Source organism: Sander lucioperca, chromosome 16 (assembly GCF_008315115.2).
Source record: "Sander lucioperca isolate FBNREF2018 chromosome 16, SLUC_FBN_1.2, whole genome shotgun sequence".
NCBI classification, from domain to species: domain Eukaryota; kingdom Metazoa; phylum Chordata; class Actinopteri; order Perciformes; family Percidae; genus Sander; species Sander lucioperca.
Genome location: NC_050188.1, coordinates 1,685,763 through 1,704,361, shown reverse-complemented (window position 1 = coordinate 1,704,361; position 18,599 = coordinate 1,685,763). Strand labels below are relative to the sequence as shown.

At 40.6% G+C, this 18,599-nt stretch overlaps 1 protein-coding gene across 1 annotated transcript in view; it reads left to right on the top strand.

The window, feature by feature from the left end:
* Positions 1–18,599, top strand: part of rims4 (regulating synaptic membrane exocytosis 4) — a 69,024-nt gene that overhangs the window by 42,965 nt on the left and 7,460 nt on the right. The window contains exons 3-5 of the mRNA XM_031296751.2: positions 4,758–4,870; positions 7,862–7,963; positions 15,451–15,590. Coding sequence (XP_031152611.1) covers positions 4,758–4,870; positions 7,862–7,963; positions 15,451–15,590 — 355 coding nt within the window. The remainder of the gene's footprint in view (positions 1–4,757; positions 4,871–7,861; positions 7,964–15,450; positions 15,591–18,599) is intronic.

Here is an 18,599-nt window from a genome sequence, read left to right as displayed (position 1 = left end):
TTTTCTCTGCTTCTCTTTACAGTCATCAGATTTACCTATCGTATAATCAATAATATAGTGCCTCTCCTAGTTATGCTGTTATAATTCTAGACTGCCGAGGAAGTTCCTTCTTACGACACGCTCTTTTCTTTTGTTTCCTTTTATGCACATCCTGTCTCAGAAGTGCTTGTTACTCACCTAGCTCTGGGGAGTTTACTCCCCGGAGTCCTTATGTTTCTTCTTCGCCTAGAACATCGCCTCGGATTAGGGCAACACCAAGACCTGGGTCTTGGGTGCAGCTGTGGCTATGGACCTGCTACACCCTGCTACGCTCTGCGATTCCCTGCAATGCCCGGCTACGTCCTGCTGCGTCCACCGCGTCCACCCATGCTCTGCTGTGCCACGCTACATCCTGTACCGTCATAACCCCAACCGTCAGACACCGCCCACCAAGAGTCTGGGTCTCCCGAGGTTTCTTCCTAAAAGGGAGTTTTTCCTCGCCACTGTCGCAATAGCCACTGCTAATGCTTGCTCTTGGGGGAACTATTGGAATTGTTGGGGCTTTATAGAGTGTGGTCTAGACCTACTCTATCTGTAAAGTGTCTCGAGATAACTCTTGTTATGATTTGATACTATAAATAAAATTGAATTGAATTGAATTGAAATTGAATAAATGAATACTACATTTTAAAAATTGACCTGCAATAATTTAATGTTTGCTAACGTCTGCATAAATGACTAATCTAGGCTAAGTGATTTTGTGTGTTGATCATAGTGGAGAGAGACTGCCCTGTAAATTATTTTGTAAGGACAGCTGTGTTTGGCTACTCAGTGTGAAGTTAATATTAAATGTGAGCCTGTGTGCCTTTGTGTGACGTTGTTGGAACAATCTAGTAAATATTTTAGTACTTTTTTTTTCATTCTTTAACAGTGATGACAACGCTGTTGGGTAATTTAGGTCGCAGTCCTAAAAAATAATACACCTGTTTCCTTAAATGTGCAGCTAAAGTAGTCTCATCAGAGCAGGGATGAATAAAGATTGAAGAAAGAATTAAATATGAAAGAAGAGACAAGGGGGGTGGAGATGAAGGTTAAAGAGATGAAGAGGAAGAAAAGGGAGGAAAGAAGAAGAGAGCTGCCATAATAAATAATAAACATACTAAAGTTATGCGGTTTCAATAGTCCTGGTCCAGGGTGTTGGACCTTGGCATGGATGTGACTATCTAAGTCCCAAAAAGTGGTACAAATTAGGTCTTCCTGGATTTGGTGATATAGTAGTCTCGCATTGCCAGACCTTCATGTACAACGTGCTCTGCTTTATTGGCATTTCTTTAAACCAATCACAATCGTCTTGGGCGGTGCTAAGCGCCAGACGGAGCCCGGTGCCTCTGCAAAATAACCTCAGGAAGGAACTTGTTTTTGTGGAACATGTGTACGTTCAAAGTTGTATTAGTCGTGCAACAGAAAACTCTGATTGGACAGATAGTCTAGCTAGCTGTGTGGATTTACCCTGCAGAGATCTGAGAAGCAGTTAACCATAGTCCTCATAAATCCACCAGAGTTTAAAATGCCAACACAAAGAAAGAGGAAGGTAACGGACACGCCCAAAAAGAGGGACATCCGGCAGGATTTCCGGCGGCAACGGAGCAATCCCGGAATTGGAATGTCGTGGATATAGACTAGTGATATAGTAACTTGCGGGGCTTTTGGTTAGCTTTGTAGCTGGGAAACTATAGCTAGCCGCAAACAAACTAGTGCTGTTTTCACGACATTCCACCAAGCTAGCTGGATTGCTAAATTAGCGATAAAGTCATTTCAAGAGACGTATTTGTACCATTGGCTCCTGTCTCACAACTGACTGCAAACATGCCTCCTTTGTGTCACAACAACCAGATAATCAATGGAGAACACTTCAGTTGATTAGCCTTGTGGACTTCAGGGCTGTGGGCCAAACTTGAACATAATGTATTGGCATTGGTTGTAAGATTTGTAAAGGAAACGTCCGGTCCAACTCCACATTAATCTGTTTCCTATCTTCGTTGCAGTCGTCCAGCCCACTTCCATGACCCGCATGTTAGCCGTTCATTTTTAGACACAGAAGGTGCAGACAAAATTCAAAACTTGCAATTTGCAATGGTGGACAGAGTTGGTAACAACTTCAGTAGCAGCTTCTGCTGTAGCTTCTTTTATGTGGCAGTGACTTCCACCTGTTCCCGCTCCCTCTCTTTCAAGGGTATACTGTAGCGGCTCTTACACCTCAGCAAATCCAGCAGCCATTAGCTATAGTCATAAAAAAATGGTGTGTTGTCACCAGGGGTTAATGCATAGACTGTTCAATGTTAGCAGATGGGACATGGACCAAACCAAAAAATCAAACACGTCAAATAATTTTTTCCCAAAGATGGTTTCTGTCTTTTAAGGTAGTACTTATCACACTGATCTATGTTCAAGTGTTAATTTTTCTGATAAGTTTGATTTTTATTAGTTATTTATTGCAATAAAAACCAGGTGAAATGTCATGATTGACAGCTGTGATTGATTCGCGATTGGTCGGCAGGTGTATGGGCAGGACTTCGATATGGGGGTTCCACCGCCTGATCACTATATATACTGTGCAGACTCTGGCTCCAAAATTACAAGATGGCGGCACCCGTATCCAGGATATTTTGGCTTCACTTTGTACATTGGGAGGATGTGGAGACGCATTGTCCATCTTTTTGTACCGTCCATGGTCGTCAAAGTGTTGCCAACTCTTTTCCAATGAAAGTAGGTAGTACTAGCTCTAAAAGTTGCTAAAGATTCCAGACAATGTCATACACTCATTTCCACATTGGTGCCATCATCACGTATCATTTGCTTAATGCTTAGTGATTGTGTCAGCTAACTGCCTGTTGCTCACGGCCAAAGGGGAGAAGGAGCAAGACCCCGTGCTGTTAGAAGAGAAGCCCTGGACTGTGATTACATGCATTAGCATGCATGGAAATTAATTCTAATATAATATATCTTGCTTTTCCTCTGATGGTTTGAAGTCGCATAATTGTCCTAGTGGCTTTTTAGCAATAAAGTCGCTAAGATGGTCTAAAACGTTGCTAAATCTAGCGAGAAAGTTGACAAGTTAGCAACACTGGTTACACAGGGTTATTTGAAATGGTGTGGCCATAGCTTCCTCAATTTTTGACTCCATCAAGATGGTTTACAAATACACTTCTTTCACTGCAGACATTTAAAGCACAGGTGTGACTCATAGCATTAATGATGGCTTCGTAAGAAAGCATGCATCATTTTAATTTTAATTAGTTATATCAACAGTAGAAATTGACGTTAATCCAACTAGCGAACTGATTGTGAGTTTGTGTAAGTAAGCCACAGCTTGCCATCTTGTAAGTGGTTTTGAAATACTTTCCTTACTTGAGATGTTTTCTAAGTGAGGAAAGACTAGTTTTCAATGTCCAAGTTGTCAAAAATGAACTTCATTGTTTCTTCTTCCTTTTCAGATAATGTATTTCACACATTAATATATATATAAAAGAAATTATGTTACAGTATGTCGATAAGACAATAATTTTAACTTCAGCATGTCCAGGGTGTTAGCGGTGCAGTATCATACCCATAGCACCTTTTAGTCTACCTTTTACGTGTCTCCAATATGACACGGAGTTTGCATACTACGCAAAATATTAAAATACTTCTAATAGTAGTTTGACAACATTGTTAATATACTGTATGTTTCCTTTAAAAACTAATACGTGTATGCTTTCACAGAAGTAAAATTTCCTATGCAGACATTACATTAAGCATGGAGGAATTTCACATTACAGTATTGTTATTTTTTACTGACAGGCCCTGCATAGCTACACAAGTGTTTCAGTTATTCCGGCTGACTTCTGCTCAGGTTAAAGATGGGCAGAGCTATGGAAAGTATTTGCCTTGGTCCTACCGTAACCAGTCCAATGAAACTACCAGCAGAGTAAGGGAGGTGTCAATCAATCAATCCCAGTCACACACCCTGAAAGGAGGTTTACTGCTCCAAAGTAATTGGCCACACCTGTGTGGGTGGACCATGGCTGCAGGACCTATAGGCAGAAAGCTGCTCACAGAAACTAATGCTCTGAGTGTTAACACTCATCTACCATTAGTGGGGGCTGACATCCTGGTTCAGACATAAGTAAAGCATCACAGATAGATGATATACATCAGCATCAGAACATGTAGGGTGGATTTGTCCTTGCATCGAACACACACACACACACACACACACACACACAGTTGTAGTATACCTGGCACTTTGCCACAAAAGCACTCTAAGCTGATTTCTTTGCATACACACACAATAAGGACACACCATTAAAGCAACAGTCTGAGTTTAATTTCAGGGAGCCAATTTGAGAGTTGGGAGTTTAATGCCTACCAATACACTGGAAGACTCTGAAAAGACTTTGAAAAGTCTAAAGTCTGACGACGGGAGCGCGACCCAACTCTAGCAAGACTCTCATGATTTCATTCTGATATTGGAAATTGCTTGAAAAAGTTTTTTTGGTATAGGGTCGGCATAAGTTGAAAAAGGGCTGATCACTTCCTGTTTTTCCCTTCTCCCATCTCCTTATTCCTCCAGGCCGTTTTTGTCCCTTTGCTCTGTTTCTCCTCTCTTGCATTCTGTCATCATCTTCCAGTCTCTGACTCACTTTCTCTACCTAATTAAAGTACAATGAGAACTGCCTGGTCATGTTTAACCATCTGTCTCTTTGTCTGCCTCTTTCACCCTTTCCCTCTCTCTGCAGCCTGAACTACAGTGGCATGTGTCTGGCATCGGATGCACAGTTCAGCGACTTCCTGGATGGGATGGGACCCGCTCAGTTTGTTGGGCGACAAACATTGGCGACAACATCCATGGGTAAGAGAGGTCGTATTTTTGCCATAACCATTTTTCAAAGCTTTTCCCCCTAGCCTCTCAGCAGTTCATCCATGGTAATGAAGATGCAAGACTAAAAAATCTTTACTTTCTTATATCAAGTTGTGATGGAAAATGATTAAGATTCTAGGGGCATAACTATCACCTTTATTTTGTGAAAAGCCTCTGAAACTCTAGACATAAAAGATGGGTTTGAAAATTGAAAAGAAAAAAGCAGCGTATTTCATCATAAAACTGCACCAAATGATTGCTAAAATCATCTCACATTGGCAAAAAAAAAGTGTCCTACTGCAGAGTTTTTCCTCATCGTCCCTTTGCACGTATTCACATCCAAGCCGTATATACTGGCTATATATTGTATGCAGCCTGTCCTCCACAGCAGTGATCTACTGTAAGTGGGTCAGTTTCCTCGCTGGCAGCCAGACAGTGTCCTTGGCCCGCCAACAGTGACACTGACTGGACCAACTCCACTCCAAACCTGCAGTCCAGTCCAACATTATATAATGTCAGAGAACCCGGAATAACTTGGCCGTCATCTGCGTTCTGTCACTTTCAAAGGAATGCATTTCTCATTTGGGGATATTTAGCTGAAAATTGTCATCCAGTGTGACTTCCAGTAAGTGGGAAGTTAGAATTTCCACTTTCTTTACCTGGTCTTTGTCGTTTGGTGCCGTTTAAAGCCGGAACAGTGAGTTTATCATAGCTGCCATCTGTTGGGGTTAGAAATGAGGTTGATGAGAGCGCTGAGAGTGAACTAGGGCTGCACAATATATGTTTGTTTTTTTTGCCGTCATCGCGATATCAGCTGTCGCAATAAACACATCGCGAAAGGTTACAACATATTGCGAAAGGCACTCAGAGATTTTTTTGTGTTAGTTGAAAGAAAATATCAGTAGAAAACTGCTATTTAAATTCATTTTCTTCTCAGTGGTGCTTTTTTATGATCAATTCAATGTTCAATTTGTGCAAAAATAAAATACTGTTGGAAATGCTTTCCTTTCATTTGTTTTAAATGCAGCAAGCAATTTGTGAATATTGAAAGCAACAGAAATGAAGAACTGAGTACACTTTAATATCTGTTTATTTATCGCGATATTCAACAACGGTATCGCATATTGCATATATTCCTCATATTGTGCAGCCCTAGACTGTGTACACGTGTTGAAGATGAAATAAAACAAAAAACAATGAGCTAAAAGATGCTAAAAAGCTAAATGGATTCAATGATAAACTCCTACTGTCATATGTAGCTTGAGGAGGCTGAAGTTCAGAGACCCAAGACTCACATGATGTTTCTTTTTCCGTATAGTCTCGCATTGCCAGATCTCCACAGCACTGCGTCAGGGCTGGAGTGTGGTCTGTCTCAGGGCCGGCCTGTAGCATAGGCTGTATAGGCGGGTGCTAAAGGCGCCATCCATCCATCCATAGAGGCGTCACAGGCATCTAAAAGCCCACACCACAACATAACTACATAGCCTTTATTAGGCCCTATTTTCTGAATTGCCCGGAGACGCAGCATTGTTTCTTTAATACTGTTTTTGTGTGGTTTTTTTTCTTAAATTTTTCCAAAAAATGTCTTGAGAAAACAAGATACCACACACCGCTCTTGTTCAGCACCACAATTTATTGATATTACCAATGTTTCGGTCTCTCTGGACCTACGTCAAGAGTGTATGTTTCTAAAATAAAAACGTCTTGAAAGACATGAAGCTATGCAGTTTCTTTGTGAGTGTATGAACGCAATGATTGGTGGTGGAATTGGCTGTGATGCAAAGGGGCACCAGCTAAAATCTTGCCTAGGGCACCAAATTTGTCAGGGCCAGCCCTGGTATGGCTGCACCACCTATCTATTCCGGGATCTGCTTTATTTGTATTTCTTTAAACCAATCACATCCATCCTGGGCGGGGCTAATCCCCGATTGTTGACCGGCTTTATCCCAGAAATGTGCATCCGTTGAGCCAGACTAGTATCCGTGCAATTATCAGTTGTAGAGAAATGCTGACTAAGAAGTCTGTTTTACATTACATTTATTGAGCAACCAAATACATAGACAATGATCTTCAGTTGGAAAAAAAAACTAAGCTCTGTGCTCTCTAGACAATACTCTGACATCTATGACTTGTCTCGTCAGCAGTTATCGCATTTGCCCTTTTCCTGTCCATCTCAAGAAAAAGTCCCTACAGTCTGTTATAAAACAATTTGCATCACTTCACTTGTGTTTAATGCATTGATGAGTCCAGATATTGTCACTCATTATACTGTAGGCATGGTAAAGTGTTTGGTTCAGAACTAGAGATGTCCCGATACCGATAACCAGTATCGGAAAAGCATCCGATACTGCCTAAAATGCTTGTATCGGTATCGTAAAGCCTTAGTTTATGCACCGATCCGATTCCACATTTAGCCCAGAAGAAAATCTACTCTAAAGTAGTTTATTTATGTTCTTTTTCTGGTATGACTGACTGTCAAAGTGGATAATAAAAGAAAGTTCTATGGTGTTTTTTCATGTTTCACAAAAGGTTTAACCTGAGCCAGGCCGTACAACAAAGATAGAAATCATATCACATCCATAGAGGGATAGTAGTATACAGCTGTTAAAACATAATAAAATGTAGGACTCATTGGTATCAGATCAGTACTCGGTATGGGCCGATACTGAAGTATCAGAATCAGTATCTGGGTAGCAAAAAATTGTATCGGGCCATCTCTATTCAGAACACCTAAAGATGGAGCTTCAATCTCCGTTGCTCCTTCAAAATCCTTGAAACAATTTATTTACATTAAGACAGACATGTGCACTCTTTATAAATGTAACTTTTTTCACATGATGTTACTTGTTGCAAACTTTCCTGACACCTCATGAAACGTAATCATGTAAAAGATAGAATTTTGAAGAACTTGATTGAACAATGCACACGTTGACCTCCTCCATCCTCAATGCTGAAGTACACCTGTGTTTTTCTCCCATCCAGGTGACGTAGAGATCGGTCTGATGGAGAGGAACGGGGGTCTGGAGGTGGAGGTAGTCCAGGCCAGAGGACTCACTATGAAACCAGGTTCAAAAGGACCTCCAGGTACCACTCTTGTCTGTTGAGTGCTCGATCAAAAGAATCAAAGCTGTGTTTTCTACAGGATGTCACTTTTCCTCAGAAACATCACATGTTCAGAGTCAAAACATAAAATTTGAATCTTTCCGAATCAGAATCAGGATCAGAATCAGAATCAGAAAAGGATTTATTGCCAAGTAAGTAACACTTAAAGCTTTAATGCGTAACTTTTTTTATGAACGTCCGTTATATTCAAGCCATTGCCAAATGAGTTCATACAAAGCTAATTAAAGGCCGTTTTACAGTCGCCGTAGCCGAGCTGGCGCGCGCCAATGTGACGTCAAAATGACGTAGCAAGTCTCTCTTGTAAACTTACTGGGTTAATATGAGTTCTATTATGGCGAATGAAAAGCTTGATCCGATAAAGTAGGTCATTGAATCAAATCGAAGCATTCTTCTTCTTCTAGTCCGTAGAAATAGCAAAGTCAGTAGCCTTTCCTCATTAGCGCCACCTCTGTTCAAGAGAAGACTGCAACTAGTGTCGCGACCACCACGCGGGAGTATAAACAGTTACGGCGCTCCCATGACGTCACACTGGCCCTCGACAGGTCGGCTACGGAAACTATAAAACGGCCTTGAGACTATCAGCTCGACACAACTCCGTCTGTATTTCTCAGCATGGCTATGTTCAGAAGATTGGTGTAGTCCGGCAACTTTCGTGCACAGAAACTCAAGTGAAGATAAGTACCTCTTCTGAAGAGTCCATCATTTTTAATCCTCCGTGTCCTCCTTGGCAACTGCGTGTGGGAGGGGTGGGGGCAGTGCGCGATCACAGAAAGGTTTGTGTCATGTGGACGCGCCGACAGAATTGTTGTCATTACTTAGAATTCCTCACGGGGGCGACACAGAAGCTACGCACCATAGCTTTAAGAGGAATTTGCCTTGGTGGAAGGTGCATACATAAAAATAAACACATTTAAAGGAAATAAACAGTAACTGTAAAAGAAACAATAGCACAAGTATACATATATATATATATATATATATATATATATATATATATATATATATATATATATACACACACAATATAACTGTTTTAATAATAAGAAACAAAAAGGCTGTCACATTAAAAAAGGCTCCTGTTCATCAAACGACTGTCATGTCTTAGAAAAGGGATCTTCAACAGGGGGTCTGGGCCTCAGAGAACCAATGCAGAGGGGCCTCCAAATTATTGTTAATTTTTGAAAGTTTTTTTCAAAACTTAAAAGGTCTTAATAGGAATCCAACATATTATCAGCAAATATGTAGCCCCACTGCTTACTGACCTATAGGTAAGGTAGTCACTAGCCATCCACAGATGTGTGCCACATGTATGTTTAATATTAAAACCTTTTAATAGCTTAGTATTCTATGCACAAAAAAGCTATGTATAAAGGCTTTAGGCTGCCCTAAACGTTGTTGTCGGCCCAATTTAACATGCAACTTAATTGTATACAATATACTGTATGTAGTAGGGGGTCCCTGCTCAGTCTCTCTTTCAGTTAAGGGGTCCTTAGTTTAAAAAATGTTGAAGACCCCTGTCTTAGAACATCGAGGTTCCCACACAACATGAATGCACCACAAGACAGCAAATAGCATCAGCTACACACAAACAGAACAGCCTGCAGCGGACATGTTGAATCTAGTGGGATATAGCCTCCAAAAACAGTTGTGGTACTTGACGATATGAAAGATGCATGAGTGAAAGAGAGGAAATGGTGTTTTCTGTGTTCAGGGAGTTAACACACACAGCAGAGGGAGATGATCCGCTAAATAAGTAAGATCTACATTTGCCTCTGCTAATGCTGTAGTGAAACACGCAGCATGTTGCTGTGACTTTGAATGCTGCTCTGTAGTATCTGTACGGTAAAAAAAAAAAAAAGGTAGTCTTTCTGAGTGTGTTTTAACAAATGCTCTATCAAGAAATGGTTCGCCAGCTATAATGCCATCAGATTGAAAACAGATCAGCACAGACAGAATATTCTGTGTCACATTGTTCACAGAACTTTAGAAACAATGAGGTCATGAATCCACAAATATCCCCAGTGCAAGCGAGAAATGTTTAACTTAAGCCCTATTCGCACGGGATTAGTATTACCTGGTGACCTCTAGTCATTTGTAATAATGACGGAGGTCTTAATCTTGTGAAAATCAACCATGTCTGAAATGACCTACCATATTTCGCCGAACACCGAGGTCTTGTGATAATATTAGTCCTGTGCAAATCGACATGTGTTTGATTTGGCAGTGTCGTATATCATTTTATCAAGGTTTTTGTTTCCTGTGCACCTTTTTAACCCTCTCGCAAAGACGGATATGGGATGGCTGGGGGCTGAGGACGCCGCCTTTCATGGCCCACCTAGTCTGGACCACTGCCCGACCGGAGACCTCTGTCTCGAGTCAACGCGCTCCCCGCAGCTTCGTCCGAGGGCAGACGGTGATGCTGTGTGGGTGTCGTCGTTAACGTGATCCTGTTTAAATCGATCTAAAATAAAAACCATAACAGCTAGAGCATTCATTCTTTTTGCAGCAGAAAGCCAAGGCTTCTGTCTTTCGCGGGATCGCATTGTACGCTTGTGACGACGTCATCATGTTACGCGACGTCCGGTGCAAAACCACGTTCCAATTTATATTGCAGGTAACACCATCAAAACGCCTTTACACTTTGCTCATTAAAAATGAGCATATCTCAAAAACTAAAAAAACTGTTCATAGTTCACATATTTTGTTCATGTTCCTACATTTTAAAATCTTTCAGAACATATGTTTTGTGTGTTTATTTAGTCAAATAGTCCAATTTTTGAATTTTTTCAAATTTATGACACAATTTCAGTATGTTATTAATTGTTATGGTTTATTGACTTACATAACCTTTTAGCTCATAGGTTGTACTGATTTTAGGGATGTGAAGCGTTTGATAATACTTCAAGAAATGACATCACAATAATATAAGCAGAAATACCAATGTAGGCACTGGCGGACCATTTCTATCGCAGAGTTCAAGGGGTTAATATAAATCCAAAGTCTGTACATTTGTTTTCACATTTTCTATATTCTTTTAACGGAACCCTGGTGTGTTAGAGACCATTAGCAGCTCATAGACAAGGAGAAACTTGCATGCTGTGAAATCACTCGCATATGTGCACATGCATGTGGGTAACGTGTTATTATTTCACGTTATTAATTCCACTGATTGACAGGTGCGCCAAGAAACACAGCAATACACCATCAAAGGCAGGGGGGAAGGATACTGCTAGCAGGAAAAGCAGCTTTCAAACTAGAAAAATCCACTCTGATATGTTTTATGAAATGCATTCAACACGTTTGTTAGACCTCAAGGATAAACACAATGTGTTTGGTGAGAAACAACGATTATTAATGTAAGGTTTGCTTTTTTATAAGACGACTCCAGAGGGCATATTTAGTGTTAAAATATGATTTCTCTATTTTTCGGTATAAATGTCCCTTTTTTCCCTAAATGCTGCTTCAAAACCGTCCACACAATGCCAGGAATATGACTTTACTCAATACTAAAATCCTGTAATTGTATGTATTCATTTATTATTATTATTTATAATCTTGACATTTAAATTAAAGATGTTATTGGCATTGATGTTATATTGATACTGGCTAAATGCGCCTTAAAAACCTATCATGTGTTTGTAATAGAAGTAGAATGTAAACCCCTCTTTAGGTTTGAAGCCCTCAAAAGGCCCGTCACAGGTGCTATAGTTCAACCCAGTCTCACGGCAGTTCGTGAAATGGTCACGTTATTTAATCTATTGATTCGTGTTCACGGGGACGTTTTTCTTGTTTTTTTCATGGTGGCCAGCACGAAAATGTAAAGTAATGTATTTCAATGGGAAGCATATTTCGTGATCACAGCACAAATACGGTAGGGAGTAGTATGAAAAGCCGAAAATCCGTGTAGGGAGGTTAGTCGGGTGGTGGATGGGTCAAACAATATAGGACGTTGTTTTCCTAATCACAACCGTCCCGTTATTGTCGCGCGTCCCCCGCGGCCGTCTCCCGGCGTGTGAGGTGTCCTTTCCCCGTAGTTTTTTTCCGAAACCCAACCTCTGAATAGATGGTTCCCATTTCATGCTGGCCACCACGAAAAAAACGCGATAAACGTGTTGTTGTACATGAATCAATAGATTAAAAATAACGTGACAATTACACAAACTGCCGTGAGACCATGTTGTATAGTCTAGTAGTCCACGACGTTCCACTTCCGGGATTGCCCCGTTGCCGCCGGAAATTCCGCCGGATTTCACTCTTTTCAGCCAGATGTCCGTTACCTTCTGCTTTCTTTGTGTTGGAATTCTAAACTCCGGTGGATATCAGATCTCTGCAGGGTAAATCCAGACAGCTAGCTAGACTATCTGTCCAATCAGAGTTTTCTGTTGCACGACTAAAACAACCTTTGAGCATACACATGTTCCACCAAAACAAGTTCCTTCCCGAGGCGTCTGGCGCTTAGCGTCGCCCATGACGATTGTGATTGGTTTAAAGAAATGCCAATAAACCAGAGCATGCTTTTTTCCCATCCCAGAAAGCTGTGTGGACTAGCCAGACCCTCCTTTGCAGCGCTGTGGAGGAAGGTCTGGCAATGCGAGACTACGGGTGCCATAGTGATTCAGTGACTCTTTTTCTGCACTTAAAAACAACAGCACGCTCCAAGGGTTTTCAGCTTCATACATCATTGCACCTGAAATATATACAAAATCTAAATGTACTTGAAGAGCTGTTAATAAGTTGGCTGCAAAACAATAAATCACCCGAGCACTAAATCCCTGAAGCGAACAATCAGCTATGATTAATCAGATCAGTTAACCTTTATCTTTTTTTTTTACTGTGTTAGGATAGGATAATCCTTTATTGATCCCCTAATTGGAAATGCAGGCGTTGCAGCAGCACAAGACAGAAATGAGTACAGATAGAAAAGTACAAAATAAAATAAAAAATATGAATATATTAATAAATCAAAACAAAAACAAAATAATGATATGTGCCTGTTATAGGAAATAGAAACAGGACTAGCTGTTCTTTTATTTTTTCATTTTGCAGCATGTTGGATTGCGTAACAACAAACTATTAACTCTGATTCTAGCTCCCCTCTGTGGTTGCATAATATTAAACCAGCCATTAATCCTAATTGCATAAGAAAGATAAGAGAAAACGGCATCTGCAAATAAGGAATTACAAAAGACATATGTGGGAAAAACTGTGAGAGAGACACGGATAAAAGAGAAGAGGACAATAAACAGAGCATAGCACAAACAAGAGTCGGAGCAGAGAGAAACGAGTGGAGAGCAATTTAGTGTGAATGGAAGAAAAACATGGTAGTGAAAACAGAAAGATACAGAGGTGGAAGGAAATTTAAAAATAGTATAAAGACCAAGGTAAACCTTGCTCCATATTTCAGTGTGCCAGGGTCTGATCTTTAATCTTGTCATATAATGTAACATACAAAGGCTTTGGTGTGTGTGTGTGTGTGTGTGTGTGTGTGTGTGTGTGTGTGTGTGTGTGTGTGTGTGTGTGTGCGTGCGTGCGTGCGTCTGTGCAGGTCAGTAAAAATCAGAAGTTTAATCTATTATATCATTTTGGCTTTTGTCACCTGGCAACAAAGTGTCACTCCAGGGCATACAATTATACACTATATCGTGATATGAGACAAGATATCGTCTTAGATTTTGGATATCGTAATATCGTTATATGGTAAGAGTTGTCTTTTCCTGTTTTTTAGGCTGCATTACAGTAACGTGATGTCATTTTCTGAACTTACCAGCCTGTTCTAGCTGCTCTATTATTTATCTTTAACCACATAGTCATTCTATTTAAATAATGGAAGATTGTTTATCTAAAATCTAATTGTGAAAATATGAAAGCACCAATTGCGACCCTACAATATGTCCGCAATATCGACTTTGAGGTATTTGGTCAATAATATCGGGATATCTGATTTTCTCCATATCGCCCAGCCCTACCTACAAGTACATATGTATAAGTATGCTGCATTTCTTCTTTAAAGCTGTTTCACGTGTGGTGCAGAACTGTAGTATGAAAATGCTGGAAAAAAAAAATAAAAATTGTTTCTGTAGAGAGGGCTGTGCTGTCTCCATGGCGCAGACTCTGGTGATGACAACAATCGTTTGCATGTGTTTGTATAAAGTGTTATTTTTTTTATTTATTCTGATGTTTTCTTGAGGACTTTATTGATTGAGTCCTTTTTTGCACACAGAAAACCAGAGAAACTATTGGTTTCAAATTATCTTTTTTTGAATGAATAGAGGGAAACTCTAGGGAACGATGGGGTTGATGAGCTAGTGCTAACACTAGCGAGCTAATCTGCAAGCAGTTTACTGCCAACATCCTCACAACCTAAACATCTTTATAGGTTGATTTCCAAAAACTCCCAAAACGACACATACGAACGTTCTATTTACTGACGCACAGTGGCAGTTTAATCATGTCACCACTCTATTTAATGTATGGGGCGCAGTTTTAAAGGGGTGATAGAATGATTATATAGAGTATTTCACACTGTTCCGTAAGGTCTCCTAATAGGTTATGTAACATTGGTTGGGCTGAAAATGGCCCATGTGCTATTCTATGGCGGGCTAATGTGAATATGGCTCTATTTGGAACAAGAGCTTTTCTTCCAAATATGGTATGCTCATGAATATTTAGATGAGCTGCGCGCTGATTGGTTGAGCGAACCACATACACATACATTAGAGACGAGACAGCAGGTCTCATATTTCAGACACTGCAACGTTATACATTGTTTGTCTGCTATTTCGTTATTAAATTCACTTCTGAGACTTTTTTATGCGAGAAATCAACTATATAAAGCTCAAATATGGATGGCTAATTTGGTAAGACGTGTCGGACTTCAGGAGCTCCACACAGTCTGACGAGAAAGTGGCAGCCTGCTGGGCTCCATACCCAGGACAAAGACACCGTGACCAGCTGCCGGCATAACTATTGTATATTACAGTTTGAATTTTGTCACAGCATGTATATCACAGCTACCCTAAGGTCTTACAAAGCTAACACTTTGGGTATGGAGCACCGCGGGCTGCCGGCCGTGACGGAATGTTTTTTTAGTGATAAAATGGCAGATGAACAATGTATACAATTTCTGAGATCTGCGCGACCTATTCAGAAGACTACCTGATCTCAGATCAGTGGTGTAGCCTATGTAAATGTTTGGGCGTGACAAAGATAAAGACTAGACCCAAATAAGGGGGAGCCACCAAGTTGACGTCAACTATTAGCTTCGTTGAGATTTGCCCATTTTCAGAGGCAGTTTCAAATTGTGAGATTTGTGTCGTTATTCAACTATGACAAGGTAAAATTGGTTTTGCATTCTATCACCCCTTTAAACACGTAGTAAACATTTGGAAACAGAACAGGTTACGTGTGAAGGAGTTCACGTTTGACTTTTCTGTCTGCTGTCGTTCCAGCGGCCTACATCAAAGTTTACCTCCTGGAGAACGGGATCTGTGTGGCCAAGAAGAAGACCAAGTCAGTGAGGAAGTCTCTGGATCCTCTCTACAACCAGGTCCTGGTCTTCTCTGAAAGCCCACAGGGGAAAGTGGTGCAGGTGAGATACACCATCATGGCCTACTGATTCACAACCCAGACAAACCAGCAAATAGTATTAAATGAAACAGACAATAAACTTGTTTTCAGCTTTTACAGTTTGTTTCACGCTGTTTACTTTCAAAACAACCAAGAGAAGGATGAGATAGCAAATGTACATTAACACTAGAAGTGCTGGAATTCAATAACTACTAGAATTGCTGTTTCCAGATTCCAAACTCTAGAATCTCTCATGATAAATACCCAATTGGGATATTAATGCATGTATTGTGTTAATATATCTTTAGAAAAATAACACCAAAATGTACATTTAACGAGTTTAATTATACATTTGAGTAGTAAAGGCCGTTTCAATAATTTATATCATGGCATAGTAAACCGTAATTATTTCATACATTCATTTCCCGAAAAATATGTTATGGAAATTCATTCAACTTAACTCATTACAGCCAAATAACAATTAAAAGTATCTTATTTGAACATTTATAACCTAACCTGGCACTGCCTTTGTTTTGGCGTCTGCTGTGGTGCGCAGCGCTGCTCGGACCGTGCGCCGCTGCCCTTTTTTCACTTCACTCTTAGCTCCTCTGCCAGTTGCTCCATGAACTTCTTCCGGGCAATTTTACTGCTGGTGGAGAGGATGTGTGCAATGATTCCAGTCAGATTGAGGATGTATAAATTATATGAACACATAGACAGCCACCGGCCATACTACGTGGCTGAGCACCCAGCACTTGACTTCTGATTCAGAACAGAGTCCATCCACGCCGTATTTATTGTAGTAGACTACGTTACCGACTCTGGCTTTGCCTTCGGCCCATCGGTGATGCCCACACTTGTTACTCGTGACCGCTAGTGACGTTTCTCTGACAGAGACGATGATAGTTACTAAGCAACCAAAATGCATCTTCAATTGGAAACCAGCCTTATAACATGTGCACAATGACAAAGCTAACGGGCTAATGTTAAGCAGGTTATAATGTGTACCATGTTCACCGTCTTAGTTTACAGTGTTTTATTTGCTAACTAGCACTCAACACAAAGTACAGCTGAGGCTGTTTGGAATGTCACTAGGTTTGCAGGTATTTAGTCATAAACCAAAGTACTGAAGAAACGTTTGACCTGACTGCTAGGTGAAACATCAGGCGATCAACAAAATTATTGCAGTTCACCCTGAGGAGCACATGAATGTGTGTACCAAATGTCAAGGCAATCCACCCAATAGTTTTCAAGACATTTCACCCAAAACCCCCAAATGTGAACCTCATTATAGGACTTTGTGCCAATCCAACCGGTAGACGTTGACATACATAGGCTTTCACACAGGAAACAGATGTTCCTGTGCGGGAAGTACTTTGTACTACTACTTAAGTAGTACAAAGTACTACTTAAAAAAGGTTTTAACCCAAACTACAAACCTTTTTACGGATCTTAACTTTTTGTTTTGGTGCCTAAACATAACTGTCACCTTGCTGTTTCACGGTCACCTTTTGGTGGCTAAACTTAACTGTTCAAACATTATCGGTATTATTCAACTATTCAATGACATTCATACTAATTAAACCCATTCCCACTTTTTCAACTATTCTCAGTACTTCACCTTCTTCTTACACATTCAATGCAGTGTGGCGTCAGCCTTTCAAAATACAGCATTCACTCGTTCTCATTCTCTAGTTAGTATTAATCTTCTGGGGAACATGCATGTCTGTACAAAATGTAATGGCAATCCATCCAATATTTTTCGAGATATTTCAGTCTGAATCAAAGTGGTGGATGGAGTGACAGCCCGGCATTGCCATCCATAGATAGATAGATAAAAGTTAATTCATAACACCAATCACATACCAGTCCCCCCACATCGACATCATAAAATAGGAAGAAATCACCAGGATCATGCATATTGATGTATGTTAGAAAAATCGCTCCCGGCTGTCTTTTCGTGAGTATGTAGAAAATGTTGAGGAGGTGTAGAGGAGACGCAGCAAGAAGAGGCTGGGAGGAAGAGCTTGACATTTACACTGAGCATGTGACCTGAGGGAGCATGGAGGCCGTTTGAGCAGACTTTGTTCTTTCAGTTGTTTGAGCTTCAGCTGCTCTCAGGAACAAATATGCCACAAAAAGACCAACTGAGAGCGTCCTTCTCTCCAGGCCGTTCTAGTCTCCTTCCATCATTTTCTTCTCTCTCCTTCAGTCTTAATTTCATTCCCTTCTTTCTTACTTCGTCTCGCATCCCTTATTATATTTTCATCTTAATTAAATAGCCCCTATTATACGCCTTTTCAGCATCATATTTGTACACCTAGGGTCTACTATAATAGGTTTACATGCTTTGATGTTCAGAAAAAAACATTTTATGTTTCTCATACTGCCCATTGCTGCAGCTCGTCTGCCTGAAACACTCTTTCTGAGCTCTTAAAAAAGCCCCTGAAAAGCCTTGAAAAAGTCTGCTCTGATTGGTCAGCTGGCCCACTCTGATGTGATTGGTCAACCAAATACAAACAAGCCAATGGGCTGTGCTTGCTCAGGCAGCACCTATGGGCAGCACAGATGAAAAACTGGGCTGACATTCTCAATTAGTGACATCACTAATTGAGGAATTTCAAACAGTAATGTGGGCGAGGCGTTTCAGGCAGTTGAGAAAAAGTGCTGTCTGTGTACTTAATACATTGACTACATGCACCACAAGCTATATAACACACTAAAAGACGGGGGAAATCCAATAAAGCATAATAGGGGATCTTTAAAGGTGCACTATGCGTTCCTGCATGGTTTGGTTTGGTTGCATGGCTTCCATTTTTGTCTCAAATCGTAGGCATCTCTCCTTGATCACAGGGGTCGTAAACGTCAAACAAACACTAGGGGCACAGGATAGGCACCAAAATACAACAAACACTCTCCAGCCAATCACCGACAAGATGGTCGGGGTCATGACAGTTACGGAAACATGGGGGGAGGGGCGAGCTTGCTCTGTTTTGTTTTGAATTTACTTGGAACGTCAACAGAAGTAATG